At 43.2% G+C, this 14,298-nt stretch overlaps 1 protein-coding gene across 2 annotated transcripts in view; it reads left to right on the top strand.

Moving 5' to 3' along the window:
• Positions 1–14,298, top strand: part of LOC111976264 (rab11 family-interacting protein 3-like) — a 107,479-nt gene that overhangs the window by 82,826 nt on the left and 10,355 nt on the right. For both annotated transcript variants that reach the window (XM_024005042.2, XM_024005041.2), the window contains 2 exons: positions 8,389–8,470; positions 9,032–9,169. In XM_024005042.2, the coding sequence (XP_023860810.1) occupies positions 8,389–8,470; positions 9,032–9,169 (220 nt within the window). The remainder of the gene's footprint in view (positions 1–8,388; positions 8,471–9,031; positions 9,170–14,298) is intronic.

The raw sequence follows: 14,298 nt of genomic DNA, 5'->3' as shown, positions 1-14,298 counted from the left end.
GAAATAAGTCTATATATAATGTGAGCAAAAAAAGGCCATGGTGGCGAAAGTAAATACAATATAGCAAGTAAAACACTGGAATGGTAGATTTGCAGTGGAAGAATGTGGAAAGTAGAATAGAAATAATGGTGCAAAGACCAAATAAATAAATAAATAAATAAATACAGTAGGAGAAGGAGGTAGTTGTTTGGCTAAATTATAGATGGGCTATGTACAGGTGCAGTAATCTGTGAGCTGCTCTGACAGCTGGTACTTAAAGCTAAATGAGGAGAAAAGTGTTTCCAGTTTCAGAGATTTTTGAGTTCGTTCCATCCATTGGCAGCAGAGAACTGTAAGGAGAGGCGGCCAAATGAGGAATTGGCTTTGGGCCGATCTATTAATTAGCCCCAAACAAAACAACTACCCTCTCCACTGTATTTAGTTATTTATTTAATATGGTCTTTTCCTTTGCACCCCATTATTTCTATTCTACTTTCCACATTCTCCACTGCCAGAATCTACCATTCCAGTGTTTATTTACTTGCTATATTGTATTTACTTCGCCACCATGGCCTTTTTTGCTCACATTATATATAGACTTATTGCCGACTGTATATTGACTGTATTGTTGTTTTACTCCATGTTTTGGTAACCTCTGTTTTTTTTGGTGACCAGGGTGTAGGTATGTATTAGTAACCTGCTGGAGCGCGTGCTACATGTTGGTCGAACTGCTTGTTGTCGACATCGCTGGTCATCATGGTTCGGCAATTGTTGATAGATGAGAAAATCGAGTCTCTCACTTGCTCGCAGATACTACGCGGTGGTTAGGACATATAGATGATATAACAACATAAAGCAAGAGTTTGGTCAAAAGTGCTTTAATGACCTGGAAGCCATTGGGTGCATTCATTTTGGCCCTGGACCGCAAACGTGAGCGACAGAGCGTTGTAGATGATGTTAGTCACGAGCGGCCAGCCAACGTAGCAGAAGCTCGTACACATAGCGCGGCCGGTCCGCAGTGGTGCGAGCTCGCCTGCCATCCAGGACCTCAGTATCACATATGCATGGCGGCTTGTGACAAAAGGAACACTGTGATAGACTGCATCCAACTTATGAGTGTAGGGTATTGGAGGCTATTTTGTAAATACCAATCCGCACGAAGTCGAGGAGTCGTGTGAGGAATGCGTCAGTTTTACGAGGGATGTTTGCTGTACACATGACAGAGGGTGAAAAGACCCATACAAAAGTGGTATGCTTTGTTGCCAAAATAGAGAAGCCAATTCTAGATTTAACTTGTGCTAGGATTGCGAAGGATCACCCAAGTATAGAGACTCGATATGTTCTTTCCTGCGGTCACATGTGGGCAAGTCTTGAGTTTGATTGGCTACCTAGAATCGTCTGGGTGAATAAAGAGACGCGAAAAGCGTAGGTACCTACAGTCTAACCAGATTACCTAGCTGAACAGCCTTCTCCCCTATTCATGTGCCATAGGTTTGTCCACAAGTCCGAGTTAAGATATTTGTTTAATTTAGATTTTTTAACTACTCATGAGCTCAAACACGTCTGACCCTTCAGAACGTCAGTGATGCTGGTAGTGGATGGCACTAACTTGACTCACCACATTACGCTTTATTACGTTAACTCAATTTGCTTATTCCAGCTATATGTAACTAGGGATGCACCCGATATCGACATATTTGGCGCGGCGCTAACGCGGTGATCATACCGAGGGAGCATTCCTGCCAAAAACCCGCGATTCAGTGATACCGATAACAATACATTTTTTGCGGCTTGACTATTTAAGTAACTTGATCAGTAACAGTGGTAAATTAGTTAGTGAATATACAATACATTCCACAACCTTACCAAAAAGTTATTTTTGGCATTACATATGTATTTAATGAAGCATGTTCCCGAGTTACATGTGAGGGAAGAGCACATCATCGCGAACAAAGGGTGAATAGACGTTGTTCAGTTTTATCGTCGCATGAAGGCTCGTCTGGAGGATTGCTGTTTGGTTTTAGAGCAGTTTCATTTATTCAGTCGTTTCATTCTCATAGTACAACCAAAAGAAAAAACCAGAGGGGGACATCAGAATTGCATTTATATTTATCAATCATCGAAATGCGAGTTGTCGAGTCATGTTTCTAGCTCTGTCTTGTCCGTAGAGGGTGCCCCACTCAGGGACCTCTCTTCCTGTCGATGCGGTTCCCTAGCTCTCGCTCGGGACGCAACTGGGGGATCGCACATCAGTTGTATCCATCTTTGCATACAGAGATGGATACTGTTATCACAGGTCCCAAGAATATGGGAAACACCTCTGTGTGGTCTACCCCCATAGACTGCCAGAGGCTCCGGACCAACATTGCCCTACACGATTTTGACACACTGAACTCTATAACAGAGAATAGTTGGTGAACCAGGCCGATGGCAATCATTTGAAGAATCCAAGGCTATCGAGGTCTGCCGATGAGAGGTCTACTGTATTATTGACTGTATGTTTGTTTTACTCCATGTGTAACTCTGTGTTGTTGTATGTGTCGAACTGCTTTTGCTTTATCTTGGCCAGGTCGCAATTGTAAATGAGAACTTGTTCTCAACTTGCCTACCTGGTTAAATAAAGGTATAAAAAAAAATGGCAACTGCTTTGCATCTGACCGCAAGGTGCTACAGAGCGTAGTGTTTACGGCCCAGTACATCACTGGGGCCGAGCTCCCTGCCATCCAGGACCTCTATACCAGGCGGTGTCAGAGGAAGACCCTACAAATTGTCAGTCACCCAAGTCATAGACTGTTCTCTCTGCTGCCACATGGCAAGTCTGATGCACCAAATCTGGAACCAACAGGACCCTGAACAGCTTCTACCCCCATGCCATAGTTAGTCCGAGTAGATATTTGGTTAATTATTTAACTATCTGCATTGACCCTTTTTGCACTAACTTTGACTCACCACATACGCTATTGTTAACTCAATTTTGCTTTATTCCTAGCTATATGTACTAGGGATGCACCGATATGACATTTTTGGCCGCTACCGATATCCGATATTTTCCTTGCCAAAAAACCCGATACCGATAACCGATATTTACATTTTTTGCGGCCTTTTAAGCTTTCTAGTACAGTTAAATAGTTGAAACACAAACACACACTGACCAAAAAGTTATTTTGTTGGCATTTACATATGTTCCCATTACCAGTAGAACATCATCCAAGTATATTTCTTTCAGTTCCTTGCTGTGCTGTTTTGTTGTTCATTTATTCAGTCGTTTCATTCTCAAACAGGATTTCATTATACATGTCAAGCAGTGAAGTTTCAGCTCTGTCTGTCCGTGGCCTCTTCTGTCGTGGGTCCTCTTCGTCGGTACGCACTGTGTCCGTTTCCATCTTGTCCAGCTATGTCTGTAACATTTCACGTAAACCCTGTGTTTTGTCTGCATCAAAGTAGCGGTCCTTGTACCTAGCATCGAGCATGGTGGCGACACAGTAAAGAGGCTCAGAGAGAATGCCACCGAATCGCTTGTTCACAGCCTCTAGTAGAGTACTTTTGCAAGTTTTAACCCCACGGTCTGTCGGCAGTTTTGTTGAGTAGGCGTTTCAATGCCATGACAGAGGGTATCACATCTGCTGCAGACGCAGTTGATAAGTTTATTTCTCGAGTCAGTTGTTCGAATGGAGCTAGGAGTGTGTTCATGTTTCCAAGTTTTAAACATGTTCTCAAATGYCATTGAAATGGCAGCGGAATGAGAAACCAGCACATTCTTGAGCATGCAATACGGCTTTCCTCAGTACAAAATCCTCGTCGACCCACTGTGCTGTCAGACKCAGCATGCTCATGGGGCTGACATCGCTGGTCCAAATGTCATTCGTGAAGCTAATAGCAGTGACGCCCATAGCAAGAAGCTCATGGATGTGCATTTCAACAATACTGTGTAACTCCGGTAGTTCAACTTCTGAAAAATAGTGCCTACTTGGTAGTGCGTACCGGGGCTTGAGGTGCTCGACCAGTCGGCGAAAGCCAACATCATCCACGACAGAGAACGGTTGATTGTCAAGGGCAATGGATTCCATTATATTGGCGTTAAAGGATTTCGCTTTGAGTTGTCTCGCTGAAATTTTCTTACTCTTTCAAATGACTACTCGCCTTGAACTTGTTTAGTTGTTGGAAGTGTGTGCTTCGTTTTCTTCTTCTTTTGTTCTAAGTAGTATGCACTTTCAAATTAATAATTCGGTTTGTGGTATTGAAAGATTTCACTTTCTCCCCTCTGGAAATAATAGCAGCACAAACGTTGCTGGCCTTCTAGGCAGAGTTCCTCTTTCCAGTGTCTGTGTTCTTTTGCCCATCTTAATATTTAATTGTTATTGGCCACTCTGAGATAKGGCTTTTTCTTTGCAACTCTACCTAGAAGGCCAGCATCCCAGAGTCGCCTCTTCACTGTTGAGACTGGTGTTTTGTGGGTACTATTTAATGAAGCTGCCAGTTGAGGACTTGTAGTTTCTCAAACTAGACACTCTAATGTACTTGTCCTCTTGCTCAGTATTTCTATTCTGGTTAGGGCCAGTTTGCGCTGTTCTGTGAAGGGAGTAGTACACAGCGTTGTGATCTTAAGTTTCTTGGAAATTTATCGCATGGAATAGCCTTAATTTCTCAGAACAAGAATAGACTGACGAGTTTCAGAAGAAAGTTCTTTGTTTCTGGCCATTTTGAGCCTGTAATCGAGCCCACAAATGCTGATGCTCCAGATACTCAACTAGTCTAAAGAAGGCCAGTTGTATTGCTTCTTTAATCAGGACAACAGTTTTTAGCTGTGCTAACATAATTGCAAAAGGGTTTTCTAAAATTATAAACTTGGATTAGCTAACACAACGCACCATTGGAACACAGGAGTGATAGTTGCTGATAATGGGCCTCTGTACACCTATATAGAGATTCCATTTAAAATCTGCCGTTTCCAGCTGCAATATTCATTACAACATTAACCAATGTCTACACTGTATTTCTGATCAATTGATGTTATTTTAATGGACAAAAAATGTTTTTTTTGTTTTAGGCATTTCTAAGTGACCCCAAGCTTTTGAACTGTGGTGTACGTTATTATACATTTGAAGTCGGAAGGTTACATACACCCTAGCCAAATACATTTAAACTCAGTTTTTCATAATTCCTGACATTTAATCATAGTAAAATCTCCCTGTCTTAGGTCAGTTAGGATCACCACTTTTATTTTAAAGAATGTGAAATGTCAGAATAATAGTAGAGAAGGATTATTTCAGCTTTTATTTCTTCATCATATTCCCAGTGGGTCAGAAGTTTACGTACACTCAATTAGTATTTGTAGCATTGCCTTTAAATTGTTTATCTTGGGTCAAACGTTTGTAGCCTCCACAAGCTTCCCACAATAAGTTGGGTGAATTTTTTCCCATCCTCCTGACAGAGCTGGAGTAACTGAGCCAGGTTTGGAGGCCTCCTTGCTCCGCACACGCTTTTTCAGTTCTACCCACAAATTTCTATAGGATTGAGGTCAGGGCTTTGTGATGGCCACTCCAATACCTTGACTTTGTTGGCCTTAAGCCATTTTCCACAACTTTGGAAGTATGTGGGTCATTGTCCATTTGGAAGACCCATTGCAACCAAGCTTTAACTTCCTGACTGATGTCTTGAGATGTTGCTTCAATATACCACATAATGTTCCTCCCTCATGATGCCATCTATTTTTGTGAAGTCCACCAGTCCCTCCTGCAGCAAAGCACCCATAAACATGATGCTGCCACCCCGTACTTCACGGTGGGATGGTTGTCTTCGGCTGCAAGCCTCCCCCTTTTCCTCCAAACATAACTGTGGCCAATGGCTTAACAGTTCTATTTTTGTTTCATCAGACATTTACATTCTTTAAGTCATTTTGCAGGACGCCTCATCCAAGATGCGACTTAACAAATGGTGCATCACCTTATGATATCCAGTGGAAACAACCACTTGTACAATAGTGTCACTAACGCTTTTAAGGGGGTGGTTAGAAGATTTTAAACCTTATTATCCATCCTAGGTATTCCTTAAAGGGTGGGGTTTAGTGTCTCCGGAGGTGGTGATGACTCCGCTGACCTGCGTCGTGAGGGATTTGTTCCACCATGGGGTGCCAGAGCAGCGAACAGTTTTGACTGGGTCGAGCGGAACTGTACTTCCTCAGAGGTAGGGAGGCGACGAGCATGACAGAGGTGGATGAACGCAGTGCCCTTGTTGGGTGTAGGGCCTGACAGAGACCTGAAGGTACGGAGGTTGCCGTTCCCCTCACAGCTCCGTAGGCAAAGCAACCATGTCTTCTTAGCGGATGCGACTTAACTGGGAAGCAGTGGAGAGAGCGGAGGAGCGGCGGTGACGTGAGGAGAACCTTGGGGGAAGCTTGACACAGACGGGCTGCGGCGTTCTGGGATGCAGTCTTGTAAGGGTTTAATGGCAACAGGGCAGGGAGCCCAGCAAAAACAGCGAGTTGCCCAGTAAATCCAGACGGGAGATGACAAGTGCTGGATTTAGGCACCTGCGCCGGCTTCTGGCGTGAGGCAGGGTCGTTACTTCTGCGAATGTTGTGGAGGCATGAACACAGGAACGGGTCACCGCCTGATGTTAGTGAGAACGACAGGGTGTTGTTCCAATCATCGCCAAGCGTTCTTAAGCACTCTGGGGAGGAGGACACAATGGATTGTCAAACCGTGATGGCGAGATCATGGAACGGGCAGTCCTTCCCGGGAGGAAGAGCAGCTCCGTCTTGCCGAGGTTCAGCTTGAGGTGGTGATCCGTCATCCACACTGATATGTCTGCCAGACATGCAGAGATGCATTCACACCTGTTATCAGAGGGGGGAAAGGAGAAGATTAAGTGTGTGCGTCTGCATAGCAATAGAGGAGAGACCATGTGAGGATATGACAGAGGCCAAGTGACTTGTGTATGCGAAATAGGAGAGGGCCTAGAACAGAGCCCTGGGGGACACCAGTGGTGAGAGCACGTGGTGCGGAGACAGATTCTCGCCACGCCACCTGGTAGGAGCGACCTGTTCAGTAGGACGCAATCCAAGCCGTGGGCCGCGCCGGAGATGCCCAGCTCGGAGAGGGTGGAGAGGAGGACCAGACCAGAGGACATTTCTCAAAAAAGTACGATCTTTGTCCCATGTGCAGTTGCAAACTGTAGTTTGGCTTGTATGGCGGTTTTGGAGCAGTGGCTTCTTCCTTGCTGCGCGGCCTTTCAGGTGTCAATATAGAACTCGTTTTACTGTGGATATAGATAACTTTGTACCTGTTTCCTCCAGCATCTTCACAAGGTCCTTTGCTGTTGTTCTGGATTGATTTGCACTTTTTGCACCAAAATACGTTATCTCTAGGAGACAGAACTCGTCTCCTCCTGAGCAGTATGACGGCTGCGTGGTCCCATGGTGTTTATACTTGCGTACATTGTTTGTTACAGATGAACGTGGGACCTCCAGGCGTTTGGAAATTTCTCCCAAGGTTGAACCAGACCTGTGGAGTGCTATAATTATTTTTCTGAGGTCTTGGCTGATTTCTTTTGAATTTCACATGATTTCAAGCAAAGAGGCACAGCGTTTGAAGGTAGGCCTTGAAATACATCCACAGGTACATCTCCAATTGACTCAAATGATGTCAATTACTCTATCAGAAGCTTCTAAAGCCAAGACATCATTTTCTGGAATTTTCCAAGCTTTTTAAAGGCACAGTCAACTTAGTGTATGTAAACTTCTGACCCACTGGAATTGTGATACAGTGAATTATAAGTGAAATTATCTGTCTATAAACAAAAAATTGCTTTTGGCATGCACAAAGTAGATCTCCTAACCGACTTGCCAAAACTGTAGTTTGTTAACAAGAAATGTGTGGAGTGGTTGAAAAATGAGTGTATGTAAACTAACACCTAGGTGTATGTAAACTTCTGACTTCAACTGTATGCACGTCAGCTTTGACATTGGTTTTGCACATCTGCGTTAAACTAGACGACATCGGGCCGATGCCGATGTTGGCATTTTTGAGCTATTATCGTCCGATTCTGATATGCTTACCGATATATCGTGCATCCTTAATGTGTACATATCTACCTCAATTACCATGTACCCCTGCACATAAACTCTGTACTCGTACCCCTTGTACATAGCCATGTTATCATTACTCATTGTGTATCTGTTATTACTTTTATTATTACATGTTTTACTTTTCTATTATTTCACTATTTTCTTTCTCTGCATTGTTGGGAAGTACCCATAAGTAAGCATTTCATTGTTAGTCCACACCTGTTGTTTACTAAGCATGTGACGAATACAATATGATTTGATTTTGAATAGGGGTTGTCAATGTGTACTGCACTGTGGCTATATCATTGGTGTATGTTATCAAACTGTGCTGTTTTCTATCGTAGGCTGCARCAGCTGGATGAGGAGAACAGTGAGCTGAGGTCCTGTGTACCCTGTTACCGTGCCAACATTGAGAGACTAGAGGAGGTAAGAGCACTGTCTTTTCTCCCGTCCCTCCCTTTCCTCTCCTTTCACCTCCATATCAAGCCAAATCTCCAGTTTTCTTATCTTCCCCCATCTCTTTTCCCGCCAATCCTTTGTCTAGTTAGCTCTTCGCTCCAATCGCTTGTCTACTTGCCTCTTCTCTCCTTTATGACCCCCATTTCTCCAGTTTCTATCTCTTCCCCTCATCTCTTTCTCTTCCCTCCCATACCTTGTGTATTTACAGCGAGCTCCAAAAGTATAGTGACACACTTATTTAGGGGGGGGGGGGCGCTCTGTACTTCAGCACTTTGGATTTTAAATTATACAATGACTGAGGTTAAAGTGCAAACGGTCAGCTTTCCTTTCATATCAGATGAACCGTTTAGAAATTACAGCASTTTTTGTAAATAGTTCCGCCATTTTAAGGGACCAAAAGTAGGAATTTCAAATCCAAAAGTGCTGGAGTACAGAGCCAAAACAACCAACAAATTGTCACTGTCCCAATACTTTTGGAACTCACTGTATCTCTCCTCTCATCCCTCCTTCCTCTTGTTTGCCCATTAGGAGAAGAGGAAGCTAGAGGATGAGGTGGAGGATGTGACTGAGAGGCTGAACGAAGAGCTGGAAACCCGCAGGAAGACGTCCGACAAGCTGACCCACGAACGCCACCAAAACCAGAAGGAGAAGGGGCACACGCAGGAGGTGAGAGGTCATGTGGTCACACCTGTACATAGCAACCCACTTTACGTCCATCTGACTCTGAATACACGTCAAATGTTTTCCTGTCTGTCATTTAGTTTTGCTCCGTCAATGAGTGGGATTAGGATTCCTTTTGGCTTTCGTTATTTTTCATCTCCTGGGTAGAAATAATAATAATAAATATGGCTGTCAAAGTTTCTGCACGGACTCTATGAAGTGCAACACACAACACAGCGTTCACTCGGTGGCAGCAGCTTCTGTTATGTAGTGATGTCTGTCTGAATGTGGTGCTTAATTAAACATCCACTATATGCACAGCTTTAAGCAACAAGAAAAACTTACTGAAAGTTTAATGATAAACACATTCCCAGGTGTTTCTTTAGATAACCGCAAAAGCATCAAGTAGCTAGCGAGTCATGCTCAGTGCTTAATTTGTAAACCGGGAAGTGCAGGAACAAACAGTGAGCACGAGAGGGGGGTGTCCTGGGGAGTTCTGAGTTACCGGAATGCATGAAAAAAAAATCCTGTATATTAAAGCATTGCATTCATATCATTTGAGTAGTGGCATAGAGCAGYAGAGTAGAGGCACTTACAGAAGTTGCACACATGGGGGTACATTTTTAGTTGCATAAAATGTTGGCCTTTTATAAACGCATTTCATGCAATTCTACGAAATTTTTCATGACTGGAATCTTTGTTAATACCACACAAATGATCAAAATTSCAGGCTTCTTTGACACTGACAAACTGAGAATCAGAGATCAATAAAAACGACCTTGTCTTGAATCCATCAATAGCCTAGGCCTAGGTGTGTGGAGACACATATTGTAGGCTACAATATGAGGAGGAATTATAGTCCTAAAAATGCTTTCCAGTTTCACTGATTCACCCAATGATGGGCAGCTCACTCACTGGTGATGGCCGATGCACTCGTGCCAAAAGCCTATCTCTCAATATTTGGAARTTGATTAAATATTTTGGTGGCCTACAGCATAGTCTAAATAAATGATTAAGTGCAACACTTGAGAGATGAGTGTTCAGGCTCATGTCTATCGGAGCAGAGAGGGAGAGAGATCATAGAAAGATCATAGAAAGTGAATCTCATTCTAGTTATGTGAGATACTGGCGCACTTCTCACACAGCCACGGTCACGTTGGTCTCAAACATATACTATCCCCACATACTCTAGTCTTTTGTTAAGACATGTAGCTAGCTAGGTAAACAATTAACCGTAATCCCACCTAATGACGTTACTAGCCTGCATGAATCTGCAGGTAGCTAACCAACAAGGTTCAATGTTAGCTAGCTAACATTAGGTTATWACTAGCCAAGCAAATGTTTCTGAGATACRAATAATAAGATCATACACGTAACGTTAGCTAGCGAGCCAGAAAGCTAACGTTAGCTAGCTAACAGTACACTTTAACTTGAAATTAAACCACTTTCTGTCAAAATTAGAAACGTGTAATATCTGAAAATGTAGCTAGCTAGACCATCTTACCCATATACATCATGGATGGAAGCTTCTCCTGTCACGGATGYCATGGTTGCCCTTAGTTTGAAGATGTAATCCGGAGACAGGTGTTTTCTCCATTACCTTAGCTATCATACTCAATTACACTGATTTCAAAACTCGGTGCTCCAGGAAATGTAGAGCAACATATATGCAGTTTAMTACGCGATAAAAACATTTTTAAAGCTGCGTTAAGCAGGATTACCTACACATACTGACCAGCTTAAATAGACAGAAGCGTGCTGTATGGCAAACCAATCCAAACTCATCTCTCGGCATATCCAGCCCACTCATTATCTCAACCAATCATGGCTAGCGGRAAGGTTGCTGACTTTTTCTGTGGCTAAACCAACTAGGCTTGTAATTTAACCATTTTATTTGTATTTACAGAGGGCATACACGTTTGTTAAGGCACATGAAAGWTCACATGTTCGAGAAGGCATTTCTGCCAAAGAATGCATTTTGATATTTTAAAAAAGTTGTTCAAACAGCTCTCCTGTGAAGTAGTGACCGGCGACATACGCCTAGTTTCCTGAAACAGGTCACAATTGTAACAGACCATTGGAGATGTTGTCTTACTGTGAGGTTATTTTTCATTTATATTTACCCTGACCTCTAATATGACCTTTGACCCTAGACGGCAGTTACCTTCTTGCCTGGTACACCCACTGGAATACGTTTCCATTACAATTTWTTTAACACCAACTTGTGTTGATATATTTGTTTGTATGTAGCTGTCAGTGTCATATAGTTCGATACTTGTATCCGCGAGGAATAATAAATGATACCATGGTCAACCATAGACACTGCAGCCCAAAGCTCAGTGAAACCAAGGTAAAAGGCAGTAACTAACGTGTGTGTGATGGCAGTTACTGCCTTTTTCCTTGGTTTCACTGTAACTTTTTGCAGTTACTGCAAACATGACCCCCCCCATTTTCTCCATAACACAACACAATGGAGTCAGGATTTTTGTCCACATGATAAAGCATGTATAAAAAATGTAAACACATTTTTTTGAACAAATGCACAGTTACTGCTCTTTTGCTTGGTAGGGCAGAATGTCCAGCATAATATTTAGGCGTCACTGCAGAACACCCGCCATATGCATATGCACACATACCCAGCTGTGGGGCTTGCAAGACTCGAATTTCATATACTTTTCAAGACATCAATGTAGCAGTAGAACAAACATATCACAATCATTTGATTTGATATCAGAATATACTTCAAATCAAATAAATAAATGTAAGCTACAGCAGAACATATATTATAATAAATAGGCCTCCTGCCTATGTGATAATATGAAGCACATATTCAGATTAACTTCACAGTACAGAACAAGTTCGTAAAGGAAAAAGATGTTCCTACCTTAGTTTTCCAAAACCTCCCACAACACAGCCATTTCCTTGTGCGTATTCTCCTCCCTATTTCTTGTTTTGCTCCTGGTGTCTGTGACACATTTGTGTCCTTTAGCAATCCATGACCTCATATAGGGGACTGGGTTGAATTTGGTCAGGGGTGGGCCAACAAGGTTCAGAAAKAGTAGCCCTGATATGGTGGAGGTATGCAGAGAGGCACTGGGTCTTCCACCATTCAGTTTGACGCATTGGACAGAGTTCTCCTGAATCCCTCTCTGGCTGAGTTGTGTGTGTCGTGTCAGGCTGGCTGCTCTGCCATTGCCCTGAACACCCTCGCTTCCCTGGTGACTGCCTTGTGTGCAGTAATAATTGTGCAGTCTCTCTTTTGGAGCTTGAGTGACAATTCTGATAGTTCTGGAAGTGCATCACATATAAGGCATAGATTGTTAACAAATGCATGCAAGGAAATGCGCATGGCCAGGCCACTACAGCTCTGATGGGTCACGCCGTCGTGGGAAGCATCCTCAGCTGCTGTGGTGAAATGCTTATGAAGAGCCGGGTAATTGTTCCACACAGACTCTCCAGTTCTAAAACTGGATGCCACCCATCTAGTGTCCAAGATCCTRCCGATKTTGCACAGCTGAAAGTCTAAACACTCTGTGCACTCCCTCAGCTCCATAATTTTTTTGTTGGATATGCTATAAAGCGCAAATAGCTTGTCCTTTAGTATTTTTAAATGATTGATAGATCCCATCACTTTTACCACCGCCTACTGCAAGCTCAAGCCTGTGTGCCGAACAGTGCCAAACAGTTAAATTAGGGAAGAGGGCCTGGAGCCGTGTTGCTACTCCACTCTTGCATCCCAGCATGACAGACGCACCATCACACGTAATTTCAATGAGGGTTTTGGAGAGAAAGTCCTCAGTAAACTTTATACCCTCTAATGCAGATAACAGATTACAGACAATTCCCTCAGCAGATAAATCCTCCAGTTCCACAAGATCAACAAAAATGTTTGCCGGTATATCCATATCTGCCAGCTGAAGTCTGATATATACAATGACTTTTTATTCAAACTAGTAGCCTCATCGAGCATCATGCTGATTTTGGGAGAGCACTGTACTATTCTTTCAAATCGTTTTTGCTTCATTTCGGATGAAATATGTTGCTGTATGTTGGAGCAAGCAACATTGGAATGGAGAATTCTCCCCATCTCAAGTTAATTTAACTCCTGACAGTCAATTTCTTGCTCAAAACCGTGAGCGGGTCTGTGATGTTTAGCCTCCTTATAAGCTGTTCAAAAGACTAGCTGTAGTGTCTATGTTTTTATTTTGAGCTTTAACTACAACCTGTGTTAAGGTGTCCTCTTTAGACTTGTCTACAATGCGTGTTGCAGCTAAATGGGCCTTGGTTTGGGCATGTTCGGGGCTCTTTGTTGCTTTTTTACTTCGGAGGCAGAGGATGTTACTGTACATTTCACTCACTCTTTTGCTAGTTTCATCCCTCCAGTCTATTCCGGGCCCAAACTCCATACCTTTTTGCATGTTGGGCAGCCAAGCTTTGAATTTTACTTGACAAGCCAGGGCTTATAMGTTTGCTTGGTCTTGAACTGAGCCTCTGTCCAAATTGCACCTGTTCCGGGCACTACGTTGGTGGATGCACTGACTCATTAATAGACCTACTAGCTAGTGGAGGTGCCAGTGGTGATGCTGAACTGGCAGGATAAGCAGCGCTGCTATCTAAGGCATTGCCATCAGGAGCAGTTTGCTTCTCACTCCTCTCATCCGGCACTGACAGTTCTCTGGCTCGTTTCGGGTTTGATTCACCATATTTTTCATGACTTTTGGACTTGAAAAACTTAATCAAAGTTGATTGCCTTTTCTTATACATTTTTGATTTGGCTCTCCCTCAGTTTCAAATTCAGTAGGGAGACGACTAGCCTAGGCTACGTGACGTGATTACGTAGGGACCTCTTCACCAGCTGACCACCACTGCCAAGATCTGTTTCAAGATCAGTTACTTACCTCRCTGGGCCCGCCCCATAACCAATATGTACAAATAAGAGAGCAGGTTTGAAATYAATGTGGAAGGATTATGTAGCGGGGTGCGTAATTGGCGGCAGAGAAGTCAGGCGYAGGAGAGCAGAACTGGGTAATAACCGGAGATTTAATAAGCAAAACCAACGGCATCCAGAACAACAAGATTAATGGGCACAAAAATAACCCGTTGTGCGCTCACGGGGAATGTGCATAAGCACTACA

Source organism: Salvelinus sp. IW2-2015, linkage group LG17, assembly GCF_002910315.2.
Source record: "Salvelinus sp. IW2-2015 linkage group LG17, ASM291031v2, whole genome shotgun sequence".
Taxonomy (NCBI): Eukaryota; Metazoa; Chordata; class Actinopteri; order Salmoniformes; family Salmonidae; genus Salvelinus; species Salvelinus sp. IW2-2015.
Note: the sequence above shows the minus strand (reverse complement) of the source record. Positions and strands in the feature narration are given on the sequence as shown.